The 19,252-nt window shown below is 46.0% G+C and overlaps 1 protein-coding gene across 16 annotated transcripts in view; it reads right to left on the reverse strand.

Moving 5' to 3' along the window:
* The window catches only part of nbeaa (neurobeachin a), a 280,982-nt gene extending 264,465 nt beyond the window's left edge, over positions 1-16,517 (reverse strand). For 14 of the 16 annotated variants that reach the window (XM_037547327.1, XM_037547322.1, XM_037547329.1 and 11 more), the window contains exon 1: positions 15,825-16,516. In XM_037547327.1, coding sequence (XP_037403224.1) covers positions 15,825-16,079 — 255 coding nt within the window. In that variant the 5' untranslated portion in view covers positions 16,080-16,516. Of the gene's footprint in view, positions 1-15,824 lie in introns of all 16 variants that reach the window. The other 2 variants (XM_037547319.1, XM_037547326.1) reach the window with 1 other exon arrangement.
* Positions 16,518-19,252: the final 2,735 nt, after the last annotated feature.

The following is a 19,252-nucleotide window of genomic DNA, read 5'->3' on the forward strand; positions in this document are numbered from 1 at the left end:
AAACAGTCTTTTTTTTTCCTTCTCCTGTAAAGTTTCCCTTTTACTGTCATACCATTACATTTGATAGCTATCTAATGTATGGTTAAGGTGTAGTGACCCATGTCGTCCCCTGGCTGACTGGACGGTCGATTCCTCAGTCACGTTAAATGTGCACAATGGCTCCAAAGGAGGAGATGAAGGGGTCAGGTTGAGCCTGGGCATGCCACACTGTGTAAGCCATCAACACTAGTGCTACTTCTCCCTCTGCGCATTGGACAAACAAGCTCTCTAGGGAGGTACAGTCATCTCCATCATGACTTCTGTGTCTGGTATCAATAATAAACAAGCAGTGAGGGAGTCAATCCCAACGCCCGTGCAAAACGAACCACAGAGCTATTGCCGCATCACACCGAAGACTTCAAGCGATCTCGCTGTCGCAGACAAATAAAGTCACGAGCGTACAAGGTGGACAGGATGGCCGTCTTCAGTGGCCCGGACCCATTTCACCCCTGTTGCAGTCTTGCAAATCATTCTCTGTGACTAAAAACTGGGACACTGTCTCTTACTGCCCTGTTGTGGCTCCACGGCTGAATCAGATCAGCAGGTAATAATAAAATAATCCTCCTCTACAGTAAAATAAAGCTCTGCTGATCCTTCAACAGTTAATGTAGAACTGCTGATTCACCCTTTAACCCTGAAGATCAGCGCAGACGGCTGGTCACCATAGCAACACAGACAGCAGTCTCGCCCGGCTAGTAGCTACGAAACGGCAAAGAGAGAGATTTAAGACGGACATCGAGAATTTGGAGATGAATGGACCTATTAATGTTTATAAATCCAGCTGGTTTGCTGATACAGCGAGAAAAGTTGCGAAGCTGAGGTCAGTTTCTCGTTCAAATTTTTCCATTCCACCTTAAACGGCACAGCAGACACATTCTGGCACTATTTAAGGTGGAATTCGCACAAGAAGCTGGTGACTGTGAAGCGACTTCAGCCTTGTAAAGAGTCGAATGTTGAGACATTTTTCCAAGAAACTGTTCCACCTTTGCGTAAAAGTTTCCTGCTGGAGATTTGAGAAAAGTGGCTACAGCTGAGCTGAAGCTTAAAGCAGAGCAGGACTGTTTTCGTTTACATTATATTTTTTAACCTATAATAGTACATCAGCACATACTGAGACAGATTTATAGCCAAGACAGTAAAACGTCACTTAAATAAACGGACATAAAACGTCGTGGCTCCCAAGACGGATTGATTTTTGCTGAAGATGGCTCTTCTTAACGTTCGGGTTGCCGAGCTCCGATTCAGTCTTTCAAAACTCTGTTCAGTCTTCCAGTGTGCGGTCAGCGTCAAGTAAAGCGTCCACATTTCACAGCTGCAACTAGGCCCAAATATTCATACCCAGCCCCTCAACTGTGAGGCAACGAGTCCTTGTGAAGAATTGGTCATTATCTTCAACCGAGCCCAATGAGGTCACCCCCTCTCAGCCCCCCACAGCTGTTAGACACCCAGGGTTTTGGGCACTAAGGAGGGTGTTTGGATGAGTCTGGTGATGGGTCAGGGCTCATGAGTGTGTTGGATGCAAACGTCACTGGCCATGTCGTGGGCCAGCAGCACTGATGTGAGAAAAGCCCGGGGTCTTTCACGCTCTCCGCAGCGTGATGACACGCAAAAGGGGTGAAGCGACTGGACGAGTTAACAGATCGACACGACTCGTCCCACCAGCTACTTCACCCATCACAGCTGCCTGGATCAGTCTCCAAATGAAGCCAGCGAGCTAAGATTACAGAAAACCGGCAGCCATGAAAACGACCCATCAGTATAATGAGTTATTCCAGGCTAACAGTAGGAGTTTAATACTATTTCTCATGTTATGCAGCACAACAGCCCCTCGGCCTCATCGGTTTGACAGAACTGGTGATTTTATATCAACGTTCTCTTTATATCCAACATCAATTCCGCGAATACATCATAACTCTACGGGAGGCAAACCCGGCCAAAGAGGAAATGAAAACACAATGTAAACGCAGCGTAATGGAGGTCATGCTTTTCGCCCTTCTCTACATAAATTTCAGTCCGAATGTTTTCAGATAACAACAAAGCTTTTGCTCTAACTTTGCGTGAAAGTTTCCTGCTGGAGATGCGAGAAGAGCGGCTATAGTTGAGCTGAAGCTTAGAGCAGAGCAAAGTGAGTGTGTTTTCGTTTATATTATATTTTGAAACCTATAATATTACATCAGCATGATGAGAGATTTACAGCAAAGACAGTAAAACGTCACTTAAATAAATGGACATAAAACGTCGTGGCTCCCAAGACGGATTGATTTTTGCTGTTCGGTCTTCCAGCGGGCGGTCAGCGTCAAGCAAAGCGTCCACATTTCAAAGCTGCAACTAGGCCCAAATATTCATACCCAGCCCTTCAACTGTGAGTCAACGAGTCCTTGTGAAGAATTGGTCATACATCAGAACTCTATGGGAGGCAAATCCGGCCAAAGAAGAAACGAAAACAAAATGTGACGTAGTGCAAGTCACGCTTCCTTGCCCTTCTCTACATAGATTTCGGTCTGTTTACAGATTATAACAAAGGTTTTAGGTTTCAAAGTTAGTATGAATGCCTCTGTTGCAAATTTTGAATTTTCCACCGGAGTTCATTCGGATATCGCTCCACTCGCATCCGTATTAGCGAGACTTCAATTGCATTACGGCTCTGTGATGTTATGAGTTTTCTTAAATTGGAGAAGATTAGATTCACAATAAAAGGCAACACGGCTGAGTTTTATGCTAAATGGAATTCATTCTTTTGTATTTCGATGCACTCCAGGTTATTTGGGCAGATTGGAAAAATATCAAGATGAGGCTGTTGTTGTAATGACTGGAAAGTCTTGGTGTGTCGGTGTGTGTACGAGTGTGTGTACGAGTGTGTGTGTGGTGTGAACGGAGCTGTTGGAGACAACTCATCGTTTTGTCCCATTTTTCTCCACTTAAAAAAAATGTAAACAAACCTCTTTTTGCCATTTTTTTCCCAAACGTCTGTGCAAATGTCCTGCCAAAATTGAAAATGAAATGAAATGCCTACTTTGTGACAAGTAAATATGACTATTTGTGCCAAAAATAAAAATAAAACAGCTTTTTTCATTTTATTTTAGTCGTTATTCTGGTGTTTCATGGTCATATTTACAATGAAAAGCTAAGAGAGAAAAGAAAACGCAAGCTTCACTTTGTCTTTGGCCTTTCTTCACGAAATACAGAAAACGTCTCAAAACTAAAATCAAAATGCAAATGTTTACGTTCTTATTTCATCAACACATCAATCGGCAGCATATCTGACCAATGCAAAGTAGATAAATCAACAGCAAAGTGGCAGTTTGTGATTTGTTGTCGGCATCGTCGCGCTTTAAGTGTCCGAATGAAAAGGCAAAAGCAAACGGACATCAGCGCCACCTGCTGGTAATTTACTTTTCATTTCCTACTTTGCTTTTTTGCTTTCAAACTGACCAACATGCAAATATATGTTAATTAGCACTATCAAGTCTCAGATCTGGTGTAACCAAACATCAGACCAAACGGTGTCGGTTCTTACAATTCTCACATATTCAATTCCGATTTGAGATGCTTTCACATGTGGTACGGAAATCTGATTCATATCCAATCTGCGGCAATGCGACTCCGTCTGAACAGCCAGATCCAACTTGACATCACTAGGCTGAGGTTTTTGTACCAAAACATTAAAGCGGTTTTGAAAGAAAGGTCTGGACGCGGCTGTAGGAGGTTGAGGCTGCAGCATCACCCAAAAAAAGTGACCGCGGCCGAATAACAAGCTCTTTTTTTAATGTGAGCTTGAACGCATTCTGGGTGATGAGCCCAGCTGTCAGTCAGTGAAGCTTCATGATGCTCCTGTGATGCTGGTGAAGATGAAGCCGATCCTCCGGGGGCGGCTGGCGTTCGTTGGCGGTTGTGATTGTTTATCTCTGGATGAGCCGTGATGCTCTGGTCTTTTGTTCATGTGGCTCAGTTTAGGAGCTGATCTGTTCAGACTGTCGCATTCAGATCACATTTCAAAGATCATCTGAACAGCCAAACAAAAACAATCAGATTTGGTGAGAAAATCAGATTCGGGCCACTTTTACCTGCTGTGTGGACGCAGCCTTAGTATGTGAACGTAATAAAGGCTTCTCCAGTTTTGACCACAGAACGTTATAGTGGACACGGCGGTGACAAATAGGACAAAATAAGTCGTGAACTTCATAACGAATCCTTGCAAGACGGATGCACAGACAGCGCAGCTCCATCTGCAGAGCACACTGAAGTCCATACAGGACTATACTGGAGTATAACTGACCAACAATCTCCCACTTCAATGATTTTATACTAATATATCTGCTTAATAGACTACGGAGCCTGCAGATGGTCAGCCACAGGAAACACACCCCCGACACACATGACACACACCGGGCTATGATGGACTGTTCTGTACGGTTCAGTCCAGCGAGTGGAAACTGTGACTGCACACACGGCAACATGCAACTGAAGCGCACGATGCCAATAACAAGCCAAATATCATCTGCTATAGAGAAGAGAACAACACTGATCCAGAAGGATACGCAAGGATGGCAGGACAGACGTGTGATATGATGTACAACCCCTTTTCCAAATATATTGGGACACTGAGCGTAATGGAAATAACAACATGCAATGATGTGAAAATCAGGTAAAACATATTTTTAAAGGACAATACTACAAAAACAACAAATTAAAAATGTCAAAACTGAGAAATTTTAGTGTTTTGAAAAATATTCGCCCATTTTGAATTTGATGCCAACACCACATTCCAAAAAAGTTGGGACGGGGCCCGTTTGCCGCTCATCACCTCTTCTTTAGCAGCACTCTGGAAGCGTTTGGGAACTGAGGAGACGCGGCTGTAGTTTTAATAGTGAAATGTTTTCTGTTCTGGTTTGATACGGGATTTCAGCTGATCAGCAGGTTCAGGGGCTCGTTTGTGGTATTTTTAATTTTAGAAATGTGCCAAATGTTTTCAGCGGTGACCGGTCTGGACTGCAGGCAGGTCAGTTTAGCACCCGGACTCTTAATATGGAGCAGTGCTGCTGTAATACATGCAGAATGTGGTTTGACCTTCCCTGAAAAAGACGTTGAACATTAAATGTTGATCCGTCGGACCGCCGGACACTTTTCCACTTCCCCTCAGTCCATTTTAAATGAGCTCAGGCCCAGAGAAGGTGGCAGCGTTTCTGGATCCTGTTTATATTTGGGTTCTTCTTTGTGTTTTAGAGTTTAACAGCGTTTGTGGATGCAGTGATGAACTGTGTTCACAGTCAGTGGTTTTCAGAAGTGTTTCTGAGCCCATGCAGTGATTTCCACTACAGAATCATGTCTGTTTTTAATGCAGCGCTGCCTGAGGGCCCAAAGATCACGGCCAGCAGATACTGGTGTTCAGCCTCGTCCCTCACAGACAGAGATTTCTCCAGATTCTCTGGATCTTTTGGGATGCTTTGTTTTTTTATTTACCCAATCATGTTACAGACCTGCTGTCAATCAACCACCAGGTTTTTTTTTTTTTTTTTTTTTTTTTTTTTAGCATTACACAACTTTACCAGCCTTTTTTTTGCCACTGTCCCAATTTTTTTAGAAGGTGTAGTTGGCATCAAATTCAAAACAGGCAAATATTTTTTAAAAAACAAAATTTCACTGTTTCAACATTTGATTTGCTGACTTTGTACCACTTTCAATGAATTATAGGACTTAATGATTTTCCACAGCGTCCCAACATTTTTTGGAAATGGGGTTGTATTTGCTGGATGCGTTCCAATAAAATCAATAATGTATTTAGTGCTTAATTCTCCAACGTTTGGGATGTAATGACTCTTAGAGTAGTCTAAGCGTGTTTGAGAGGTACAAGGCCACAAAACCCAGTCACAGCGACTCAACATCAATGTTCAACAACACGACAGAAATACTGAGGGGAAAAAAAGTGTCCCATTGTTTCATAAGGGATTCACTGGTAAACACGGCTCATTTGTACAAAGCATTTCCTCCCTGACTAAGAGCAAGCGCGGAAGCATAGATCATCCGCCTGCACGTAACTAATGACTGAAGGTGTCTGGTCAATAATGATGGATGGCCCAGCGGTCTGTCTGTCTGCGGCTCATCCCTAATGAAACGGCTCAGCTTAATGAAATCGTTCCCTCAGACGTTAACGCCACTTGTCGACTCAGAACCTCCGCATAAACAAAATGACACGAACCAAACACTTTCACACTCAGATCACTGAGCTGGGGGACATCAAGTCATACTGGACATAGTGCTGGGCGCTATGACCTCAAATCAATATCACGATTAACTGAACGTTTTACCTCCAGTACGATTAATATCCGATTATTTTGTTGGTATTTTTGCCCTCGTAGTTCACTGAGAAGGTCTGTAGTGTAAATATTCTCTTCATATCTTAAATCGTCTCGACAGCCGGATCGGAATTCACGCGGCGTTTTACGTCAATCCGACTCCTCATTCGTCATAGTTTCGCCCTGCTGAGACTCGAATATTTGGGGTGATGTTTCTGTACAAAATATTAGAGGCGGATCCAAAACGCTCCGAACGAGGCCGGAGCGTCAAAGAACAGTTAAAAGACTGAAAGCGAAGTTTAAAAAATCCGAGGACGAGAACCGAAGAAGCGGCCGTGCCCTTTTTACAGCTCGGACACATTCTGGGTGATGAGCCCAGCTGTCAGTCAGTGAAGCTTCATGATGCTCTTGAGATGCTGGTGAAGATGAGGCTGATCCTCTGGGAGCGACTGGCGTTCGTTGGCAGTTGTGATTGTTTACCTCTGGATGAGCCGTGACGCAGCGTGACGCTCCGTTCTTTTGAGTCGGTTTAGGAGCTGATCTGTTCAGACTGTCGCATACAGACCACATTTACAAGATCATCTGATGATCAACAGACAAACAAAACAATCAGATTTGGAGAGAAAATCAGATTCAGGCCACTTTTACCTGGAGTCACGTGATTCACTCGGTAGTTCGTTTTAAGGGATCAATATATATGAAAACAGAGCGGGGAAAAGGATAAACAAAACTTTAAAAATCCAAATAACCGACCTGAGCAGGATTACATCAGACAGAGGTTCTGTAGGTCGGTTTTGGTCCCTTCTCGATTCATCGCCCAGGCCTAACCGGACACACAGCGAGTCTAATCTCCAGTCCTATCAGGACAGGGACCAACACACTCACTGAAGAGAGGGTAACGTGAGTCTGAGGGGCAGTAAAGAAGATCACCACAACCTCGTTCTGCCTCATTACTCATTATCACATCCAGGACCCTTGTCAAGACAGTGATTAATTAATTGATTGTGCGGGCTTATCGAGTGGTTTGGGGCCATTTTGAATTGATTATCCTCTCTGTGTTGATTTCTTTGGTGTTGGACGTTGCTGGTCTTAAAGGTACAGTGATCACTTATCTTACCATAAACCTAAAGAGTTTGAAAAGATTCTCACCCCGAAAGATGGAGTTGGTCACAGACTGTGATTTGCACAGACTGGGGGCGTTGCAGGGTCAATGCTTGCAAGACTGCAACTAGATTTTTGAGAGCATTTCCCATCATGCACCTGGGGGAAATTTTCCCCACACTCCAGCTAACGACTGCCCACAGCCAGCCCAGTTCACCGCAGATCTAAATATTCTGCCGGATCATCGCCCAGAACAGGGTTAGGGTTACGGTCCAAATTAAGCACGATTCAGGATGCAGATGATCAGCCAAGATACGTTCGGTGCCTTTTCAGTATTGCACTGGGCTAATTAACATGCAATATCAGCTGCTGATAGATCGGTACAAGTGCAATACTTGTAATACTGGCTAAATTTCCTTTGGGATCAATAAGGTATCTCTATCAACACATTCGCAAGTTCTGTGCAATATCCAGTCTTTACCTGCCCAGAAATATCTGTATCAATCAATCTGTACCTGTATCCATCCATCCATCCATCTGCATGTGAAACAGTTTCTTAATTCTATTTTTATTTTTTATATTTTTCAGCTAATAGACTTTTTTTTTATTTATTTCCATAGTTTATCTTCTATTTAGTATTTTGTATGATGCACATCTTTGTCTACTTACTGCTCTTTATCTGCTTGCTGTGTGTTCTGCTGTAACAATGCAAATTTCCCCCAGTGGGACAATAAAAGTCTATCTTATCTTATTAACTACACTGGAGGGGGAAACTGTAGAAAGGAGATCAGATTTTATTCTGCCGAGCCGTTTTTCTGATGCTACATCACGGCTAGAAAACACAGAACCATAACTACACTGGTCGTTCTCTCGGTCAGCAGTTCTAGATAGTGCAACTTCTGGTTAGGGCAGTTGCAATGGCAGATTCTTAACACCTGAATTCCCGAGTGCCTCACCGGCACGTTCAGCAGGTCCACCACTGGAAGCACAGATTGGTGGGGCAACATGTTGTACCACTTGGTTTACACCAACAGCAGAACGCTTTTGTGTAAAAAGCATCATGGGAGCGTACCGTTATGTTTTTAAGAGCTTTTCTACTGGAGTTATAAGTGACCAAGGGGTTCGGGTGACAGGGGTAGGGGTAAAAAGAAGAAATGGGACTGGGCCTTTTTTAGAAATGGGACTGGGCCTTTTTTAGAAATGGGACTGGGCCTTTTTTAGAAATGGGACTGGGCCTTAGTGCAACTTTTAGATGGACTGTGTGCTGCAGTGAATGCGCATTTGAAGACACCTACGCCGGGAGCCGTGAAGGGTCGGCCACACAGAACCGGAAACGAATGTCACCAACATGTCGTGAGGCACTGAAAAGCCGATCGATCAACCCAATAAATATTAAACAGTGGTGGGGCGGGTAGCGGTGGTCTGCCGTGGTGGGCTTTGTTGTTTTGCACCGTAGTGGTGTTCCACTGTCTGAGGCCCCTTTATGCTGACTGCGTGGTCTTGAGCCTGGACTCCTGACCTTGGCGGCTCTGCAGAGCGTGGATGGGAATAATGAGACACTGCCTCGGAGAGAACATCACATCAGCTCAGTCACGAGAGAGAGAGAGAGAGAGAGAGAGAGAGAGAGAGAGAGAGAGAGAGAGAGAGAGAGAGAGAGAGAGACAGAGACAGAGACAGAGACAGAGAGAGAGAGAGAGAGAGAGAGAGACAGAGAGAGACAGAGACAGAGACAGAGACAGAGAGAGAGAGAGAGAGAGAGACAGAGAGAGAGAGACAGAGACAGAGAGAGACAGAGAGAGAGAGAGAGAGAGAGAGAGAGAGACAGAGAGAGAGAGACAGAGACAGAGAGACAGAGACAGAGAGAGACAGAGAGAGAGACAGAGAGAGAGAGAGAGCATGAATGATACAGAGGCAAAGTGTCCCTCATGTGTCCCGAAGGCCCACAGATCCTCGGGTTAAGGACACGCTGCTCCCTCCAATACATAAACATGGATGGCAGTTCAGCGCTTTCAGCTTTCTGTGTTTACATCTACGTTGTAAATAAATAAATAAACAAACAAACAGACCTTTCTGGGCATTAAGACGCAGTTGTCAGCATCCTCGGCGCTATACTGGCGCAGCCGGAAAAACAGCTGACAACAGTTGGTATGGTGGGAAGCGAGCGGCAAAGTCCCATGGCACCATTTCCATGGCAACAGTGATGCTTGGGTAATGGCAGGAGAGTAGGAAACGTCAGGCCCTTAGCGGCAGTGTGTGTGTGTGTGTGTGTGTGTGTGTGTGTGTGTGTGTGTGTGTGTGTGTAAAAGAAGAGCATTAAAGGGAGGCTTCAAAAACATAGTGGATACGTGTGGGCGTTCTTTTCGCCCCCCTAACAAAACCATCGGCCAACTATCGTATCAGTGGAGACCCAGTAAATATAGCCGTCCTCATTAACTGACCAAACGCTTCACTCTGTAACGACTGTGTGTTCATAAACAGCCCACAGCCTGACGAAGCTCGACTCGCTCTGAGCCACACACGGCTCCTCACAATTCAGGTTATTTTAAGCACCGCACGGCTACTGTAAGACCACCTATAACGGTCAACACAGTTTAACAGTAAATGGTCTTAAACGCTGGAGTTAATGTAGAACTGCTGATTCACCCTTTAACCCTGAAGATCAGCGCAGACGGCTGGTCACCATAGCAACACAGACAACAGTCTCGCCCAGCTAGTAGCTACGAAACGGCAAAGAGAGAGATTTAAGACGGACATCGATAGTTTGGAGACGAATGGACAGATTAGTGTTTATAATCACTGCAGCTGGTTTCCTGAAGTCGGCTTCAAATTTTCCCGTTCCACCTTAAAAACGGTGCCACAGGTGCATTCTATTCCACTATTTAAGGTGGAACGGGAAAATTCTAGCTGGCGAATGAGAAACAACTTCGCCTGCCGGAGATCAGCTGTAGCTGATCTGAAGAGTAAAGCAGAGTAAAGTAAGTCTGTGGTTTCATTTATACTGGATTTTTTAGCACATCAGCACACATTGAGACAGATTTGCAACCAAGACGGCAAAACGGACAAAAGTTGGTTTGATTTTTGTTGAACAAAAGGACAAAATGGCTCGTCTTGGCATTCGGGTTGCGACCCCTGGCCTAGTAAGAAGTACAAGCACGTAGCACAGTTTAAACTTTCACTCCTAGCATTTCTGGCCGGGTTCATCCGAGAGTGAACAGCGGCAGAGAGGCTGCTGCTAAGACTACAATAGCAACTATGTCAGCTCCACTGGGGACACAACCCAACAGCATGAGGAAAGTCTTCATCTGACCTACTCAACTAGACAGACATCCAGAAATTAGAATGCAACCAGAGCAGATTTAAGGGAAAGCCTGGGTTTTCTTACAGCAATTCTCTTTAATTGATGCTACTGGAAACATCAAAACAGCCTGACCCAGGAGTCTTTAATTACAATTCAATAAGGTCCAGTTAGAGAAAATTTCCTCAATCGAAGGTCCAGAGCATCATAATCGTGACTCAGAGCCGTTTACTGAAGTAGCCGAGTTGGAATATCAGCATCTTATACAGTCGACAGCTGAATATCAGATCAAATAAAGTCCAGTTCGGTCAGATTTCACCAACATTTACTGAACGTCAGATCAAATAAAGTCCAGTTCGGTCAGATTTCACCAACATTTACTGAACATCAGATCAAATAAAGTCCAGTTCGGTCAGATTTCAACAACATTTACTGAATGAACATCAGATCAAATAAAGTCCAGTTCGGTCAGATTTCAACAACATTTACTGAATGAACATCAGATCAAATAAAGTCCAGTTCGGTCAGATTTCAACAACATTTACTGAACATCAGACCAAATAAAGTCCAGTTCGGTCAGATTTCACCAACATTTACTGAACATCAGATCAAATAAAGTCCAGTTCGGTCCGATTTCAACAACATTTACTGAACATCAGATCAAATAAAGTCCAGTTCAGTCAGATTTCACCAACATTTACTGAACGTCAGATCAAATAAAGTCCAGTTTGGTCAGATTTCACCAACATTTACTGAATATCAGATCAAATAAAGTCCAGTTCGGTCAGATTTCACCAACATTTACTGAACATCAGATCAAATAAAGTCCAGTTCGGTCAGATTTCAACAACATTTACTGAACATCAGATCAAATAAAGTCCAGTTCGGTCAGATTTCACCAACATTTACTGTCAGTTTCCTCTTTTTAGATCACGTCATGTGGAATAACTTCCCTCTGACTCACTTTCTTCTCTGACTGCTGTTTCTCTCCTCGTCCCTCCCCTGTGTGGCGTCACTCACTCAAGTCTCAGAGCTCATCGTAATGCACAGATCTGATTGGCTGAGTAGCGTCACGTGTGATATTTACAGCGCATGTGATTGGTCTGTGAAACTCCCGGGCACTCCGGGCACCTCCTCGTTTCTACGCTCACTGTCCACTTTATCAGCCCCACTGACCGTATAGCTGCACTCTGTAGTTCTACAGTTACAGACTGTAGTCCATCTGTTTCTCTGATACTCTGTTACCCTGTTCTTCAGTGGTCAGGACCCCCATGGACCCTCACAGAGCAGGTACTATTTGGGTGGTGGGTCATTCTCAGCACTGCAGTAACACTGACGTGGTGGTGGTGTGTTAGTGTGTGTTGTGCTGGTCTGAGTGGATCAGACACAGCAGTGCTGCTGGAGTTTTTAAACACCTCAGTGTCGCTGCTGGACTGAGAATAGTCCACCAACCAAAAATATCCAGCCAACAGCGTCCTGTGAGATTGACAGTGTTTTTGGAAAGCAGTGTTAAGGAAACATTCAAATACCATTTTTTTCCATAAATTCCACCAACTCTGAACTTAAGGCTTCTCAAAAACACATTTCAAGCATCAAAACAACCGGCCCACATGAGAAAACCTGTTTTCACACGCAATACTAATAATTTCTAAAATGAGACTGTCATTTTTTCACTTTAGAGACATCAAGTCATCTTTGTGTCAAGCGTGTTTGTGTTTTCACCATCATTTTATGAGCCGAACCCGTGGTGTTCTCTGGAATCGTTCCTGGAGTTCGGTTATTCACAGCGACCACGTTCCCTTTCCAGATCATCGTCTTAACGCAGAGGCCGCCAGTGCGGTCAAATTCGGCGAACGCGGGAGATCCTAGCAGGTCTCCGTTCTCCACTCACTAACAGTTCTAGGAGGTAGTTCTCCCTGAAGACACAGGGTAGCTGGACAAAGGGTCACCGCTGAAATGAAGCGGCTCAAGAACGGGCCAAACGTTAAAAGCTTCAACACTTCTCGCCGAGAGCGATAACGATGCTACCGAACTGTCTCGAAAGCAGAGGAACACTGATGGCGTCATAACAGCTCTCGAAAGCTTAAAACATAGCTGGAAAATTAATTAATAAATTAATGAATTAATTAATTCTACGAACACAAAGGCAAGCCAGATCAGAAGGTGAGTGTCCGAGGAAGACAAGGCCAAAAGAGCATGGTTAGCCCAGCGACGCCAGACCGCCCTGTCGTCTCTACTACACCGCTGATTTGAACGATAGCCATGCTGAGTAGGTGGGTTTCCCTGGCCTGGCTGCACCTCAGCTTTGAGTAATGTGAATTGCTTGCGACTGTAACACAGACCCGCCCCTCGTCGTCTACACCTTCAGAAAAAACGGGGTAGTTGATAACGTCAACATACGTGACACCTGCCCCGAGTTTCATGTCGCCAGTCCAGACTTTGGATGGTCTCAGTGGATGAGGAACAGACTGGGTGCCACCATTTACCATTCTTGTTAAACGTTCTTGTACCATTTCACACCATACTGCTCCAGACGACTGTGTTTACATCTCCATAAAGGAATTTTACAGGAATTTTACAGACAAAAACGGCTGGAATTCCCTTTTAAAGCCTTCAATCACAATTCTGACTTGTGCAAATAATCAAACAAGCTATAGATTCCACAACGATCTGCATTCAGTCCAACACAGTTTCGCTTTTCCCAACTGCCAGCACAACACAACCACCATTCACTGCATGCCTGGTTAAAGGTGGGAGCTGAGGACCACCTGCTGCCTTGGCACTTCACCATATTCCCTCACTTTGGTAGGGTATCTTCCCAAAATAAGCAAAAACTTTGAATTTCTCAGGGTAGCCAAGCCCAAAGTAAAGCCTGTCCAACAGGAACACAGCTGAGAGACATTCCCACTGGACATTCTTCATCTTTGGAATTGAGTTATCTGGCTAACCAAGAAATCCTGCTTTGTGGAACACCCTCTATTGCTTCGTTCCAGTACATCAAGGTGACCAACAAGGAGGTATGATCTCCTACCACTGATCCAAGGGCCTACACACTGTTAGAGCCTCTTCAGTATGAGGCAATACATCTCTGAGGTCTTACCACAAAGCCAGTCGTCCTCAATTTACCATTACTAGACACTGATGTACATTATTCTCAATCCAGGAAGCCCCCCCTGGGTTCCTGTGGCTCAGGCTTCGCAGAACAGCCTATTAATTAGGGCGACTGGGTGCATCTCCTCCTACAAACCGCATTTGGGGATCGATCAATGGGCCCGAGCTTGCGGTTTGAGCCCAGCCTGAATAATGCATGAAGCTCTGGCCCACCTACAGCACTATCGACGGCGCTTGCGGTGCCTGGCGAGCCCCCGGATGGAGGCTACAGGTTTCCAAGCGCATCGCCACTGCAGCAACCCCCCTCCCCACCACCACCACCAGCCCCCCCAACAGCCCCCCCCCAATCCCTTCACACCCACCCCTCCTGCTCGGCCACCTGCTTGCCCATGCACAGAGCAGCCACGGCACAGCAGACTCCAGCAGCTCTGAATAGCCTGCAGTCAGCCCTCCGTCCCCCAGTGCCACATCCAGGAGGCGCCGAGTGAAGCTGCTCGCCTACGTCATGCGATAAAGCGTAAAACCGTCTCAGCTCTGCAGCAGCGATGGGGAGTTCGATTCAGTTCAGCGAGCCGATTCCTTTGGTCTCGATTCACTGATTCAGAAGTCGACTCAAAGCTTCACCTGCTATAACTACTTATATACTATATAGATATTCGGTTCAGCGAGCCAATCTGACGTCGCCTCTACGGAGACGAAGCACACATACGTGAGGGAATCGGAATCGACTGAAAGAGCCAACCTGAATATATGTTAAAATGCGGTGTACGGTTGTGATTCGCATCGGCTCAACTGTCATCATTATCATTATTATTATTATTCGAGTTTTATTAGACCTTTTCAGCTTATCAACCTGGGTTATAAACATTGCGTAGACACACACAAAAAAACTTGGACTCGGTTCAGCCGCCTTTCATATGTTATGAGTCTGTTCCAAGGAACCGACTCATATGAACGATTCGTTTCGCGAGTCGAACATCGCCAGAAACCGCGAGTGAGAGTGTGAGGGGAATGCTAACGCCGAGCAGCGGTTAAAGCTGCTGTTTCCCCCCCGAAGCGACACCCGGTTTAGCCTCGCAGGCCCGGCTTAGGCCAGCCTGTGGTGGAATCACGGATAAGACGCGTCGCGGTGAGCGACCGTGGCCGCTCCTGTCAGAGGAACATCCACACCATTCATAACCTGGAGAACCCTCTGTAGCCGGTGGCCTGTAGCCTCCTTAACCCGCCTGACGCCACAGAGCAGCCGCCAGAGACGGGAGAGGGGCCGAGCAGCACAGCCTCACAGACAGCGATATTAAAGCCTTTCTACGGCGCAATGACGCCGAATCTAACGCAGCACAACCATCTCCCCCCCTCACAACCATTCAGCGAGGGCCTGTCCCCCGGAGATCCCGAACACCAGACACGAAAGCCGGCAAGGAAGAGACACAGACCCCCTTTCTGGCAGCGTCATTGTTCCAGGCCAAAAAAAACACCAAGTTCGCCAGCTTTTTATTCGAACTCAACCGTTCCACCTTAAATGGCGCAGCGGCTACATTCTGACGCCTGCAGGTGCCAGAGCGTAACTGCCGCGCCGCTTAAGGTGGACCGGACAATTCGGAGAAGAAGACAAGTTCAGCTTTGCAGTTAGATTTAATGATGCGAAACGGAATAAAGGGGGAGAAGCGGCTGGACGGGACGCGGTGACCGGGCTGTGCTGGCGGTTTTATCCGCTGACCAGTAACGGCGGAGGTTGAGGCTGCGAGCCCGGTCTGACTGACCGCGCTGTCAACAAAGGCAGCCGGGGCCCTGAGCACAGCACGGCCGCTCCTCGGAGGGCGATTTTCCGCTACGGTGCTGAGGTTTTTTCAGGTTCTAGCCGCCCGAAAGCAAAACGCACCACCGATGCAGGCATCAGCTCGCGGCGGCGGCGGCGGCGTGAGGGCCACAGCGGCTCCTTCATTAACGCGCTTTGTAACGTAACGTATCGTTAAAGTCCGACTCACCAGGTTCAGCACCGTCTCCACGATGTCCCTGTTGCTGACCTCGCCGACCTGGATGAGGCCGATGAGCACGGCGAACTTCATCTTGATATTCCGGATGGGGACCGACGGGTTGATGACCCCAGCGGGCAGCACCACGGAGCCCGAGCCGGACACCATCACCTCCCCGCCGGCGGAACCCGGCGGAGCTTCCCGCTCGGCGAGCGAGGAGGAGGAGGAGGAGGTGGTGGGCGCCGAAAGCGGCTTTTCGCTCGACATTTCCACCCGAAACCCGGACGAACGGGAGCGGGAGCGGCCGCCTCGCCTCGCCTCGCCTCGGTCTCTCACCTGCTTTGTGTCACCGGCCGCCGGACGAACCGCATGAAACCGAGGCGGAACGCTGGGGATGCGACCGCAGGCGCTCAGCGGGGCGCGCTGACGTCGAAACCCGGGCCTCTCCGCTCCGTCAGGCCGAGGGAAGCGCACGAGTGCCGGAGGAAAGCGAGTCCTTGTGTCGTGTCTCGGCAGAGCGGTCCTCTCCCGGCTGCGCTCGCTCGCTCTCCCCGTCTCCTCTCCTCTCCTCCTCCCGATGGCAGAGCAGTGATGTTGTCGTTCCTCAGGGCGCCATGTTGACGCCCCCTGTCTGCGGCAGCGCTCACTGCGCCTGCGTGCCGGGGCCTCTGCCTCAGCACCTGCACCACACACGGTACCCCCCAAAAGTATCTGGACACAACACATCAGCTGTGATAATTACACTTAATAACACTTTCACATCACACCGATGATAGACCGAGTCTAGAACCTCAGTAGAGTCCATGGGGTGGGGGGGTGGGGGGGGTAAGCCTGTACTAAGGGGTCTGGGGGTTGGGGGGGGTACTGAGAATTTTTTTTAATGATCCCGAAATGTCCCTCATGAACCTTTACAGCAGGAACAGCCAGAAAACGGTGGCAAAATTTAGTCAAGCCGGCCCCCAGCACACCTGGCACCTCCCCTTAAAACAGGTAAAGATCAAGCAAAGGGGCCGAAGCCAAGCAAGGCTCTGTCTCATCTCTCTCTCTCTCTCTCTCTCTCTCTCTCTCTCTCTCTCTCTCTCTCTCAGATAAGCTCCAAGGCTCTAAGCATGTGATCCAAACGCACAGATTGTGGATCAGTCAGGTCTCAGTGGGTGTCATCAGAAAGAGTGTGATCTTTCACTGTAGGCCACCGAATTTTGTGGTCGTGGAGAAAAAAGATTATTGTTTTGAATTAAATGCTTACACAACTCTTGCTCGCTTTTACCTTGATCGTTCACCTCCATCACACCTCCTCCTTCAGCTTCTGTCTCTCCCTCTCTTCATCAGAACTGCAAAACTGTCTGACTGCAGGTTTAGGTCAAATATCCCTCCAGTAAAAGTAGAAGTTCCTCCCTTTAGACCTCCACTTTAGTAAAAGTACTAAAGTATTTCCCTTCAAATGTACTTAAGTATAAAGTAAAAGTACTAAAAGAGGAATTCTGGCTCTGATGTCCTGTTATCATTTTTATAACCAGACTGGCTTCATGAACTCATTTCAGGTGAAAGTCCTCCAGCGTCTCTCTTGGTAAACCAGTCTTTTAATAGAACGTCATTAATTAGTGACGCTGACGTCTATTAAAATGATCAGAAGCACAAAACACTGAAGGTAAACAGTTTCCATCAGGGAGAACCGAGTGGCTCTGAAATCACTTTTTACACACAAGCAAAGTTTCAGTTTCAGATTTATTTACAACTTAGTTCCAAGTTTAAGTTGAATAAAAACTGGCTTTAAACTCAGGATCACAGATGAGCTCCTTTACTATGTTGATCTGTAGGCGTCTGTTCATAAACATAAACCAGCCCAAACTCATTTACTATAAAATGAAATGGTGTTTGTAGAAATTCAGAAAAAAGCCGCGTCAGTCTCGACTGCATATGTGGACATATTTCTATATTGAGCTCTATTTACACAAAGTTAGGTTAGTTCATCATTTATGTTGAACAGACTCTCCCAAAGTTTTACGCTGCTGCGCTGACGTTGAACCGCGTGCTGCACTGGGTCGGTATGACCAACAGGTCAAAACCAGCTCTAAACAAAGTGACCGCTGGGCCCTGATTGGTGCTCTGGCTTTGCGCTTCTTTCGTTTTGACATGTTACGTTTTTATACACACAGAAACCAAAAGGAATGACAGATTTCTCAAAATGTAGGAGGAAAAAGTCGGATATTAGACTCTGAAATGTAGTGGAGTGAAAGGAAAAAGTCCAGAACGGAGAAACTTCAGTACAGATACACCAAAAATACTAAAGTACAGAAACCAATTACATTTACTCAGATACTCAGTTACTCAGTTACTGTCCAGCACTGGATCTAATGTTATTTTAGTGAGCTTTTAGCCAAAATGCTGTCTTCAGCTTCAGTGACTGACGATTACAGTGCGAGTAAAACCAGGGACCCTCCACCAGGTCTGATATGACTGGACTTTTCATGTTGTGTTAGTAAATCTTTGGTAGCACAGCAGATGCATTACAGTCTCTTTAAAATAAACGCCAGGCAACTTTTTATTCGCTAATCAAATGAATATAATACATTCTTAACTTTGACACAAATGTCCAAATACTTTTTGACGTTACTGTATCGTGAATTTTCCAACTAATATTGTGAGTGCAATTTAAATATATATATTTTTTTATTATTAAAATTCCATCCTAATTTTTTTTTTGGCCATGAAGACCAGAACTTGACGTGACATCACAACACATGGAGGTTTGGCGGCCTCTGATTGGTCCAACTCACCTACAGGCAGCTCACAAACCCTTATTAGGTTCCATTTCCCCTCTTAAACCTTAGAACGTCTTTGCTGATGTACACACTGAATAAAGACGGCTCTTCAAGCGTTCTTCAGTAAAGACAGTGGTTCTGTGTAGAACCATAAGGACTCAGAAACCCATTTGCATACATTAGAGTTCTCTGCGTGGTGAAACGGTTCTTCAGATTGGTGGAGAACGTGTTGTATGTGTTCTGTATAGAACTGTATAGTTCTGTATAGAACCTTTTTGAAGAGAGTTCTCTGTAGGACCAAAATGTTCTATTGTTATAAGCTCGACATCAACAAGCAGCAAAGTGACGACAGCAGAACCCTTTCTGATGCTGTACAGAACCACATTCTCCACTCTGAAGAACCGATTCACCACTCAGAGAACTTTACACACATGCACATGGGTCACTGAGCGTTCATGGTTCTGTATAGAACGACTGTCTTTACTAAAGAACCAGCTTTTTTAGAACATTGAGGAGCTATAGTTTTAAGAGTGTGGCTATAATTTAAAAACTTGCAGCTCTTGTGATTCTTTCAGCCCTACTGAGGTCCCATTGAGACCAAAGGCTACTGATTCTGACCCCCCCCGCCCCCCCCTCACTACTTACAGTTGTGATCAAATTTATTCAACCCCCAATGCT

This window comes from Pygocentrus nattereri, chromosome 18 (genome assembly GCF_015220715.1).
Source record: "Pygocentrus nattereri isolate fPygNat1 chromosome 18, fPygNat1.pri, whole genome shotgun sequence".
Classification (NCBI taxonomy): Eukaryota; Metazoa; Chordata; class Actinopteri; order Characiformes; family Serrasalmidae; genus Pygocentrus; species Pygocentrus nattereri.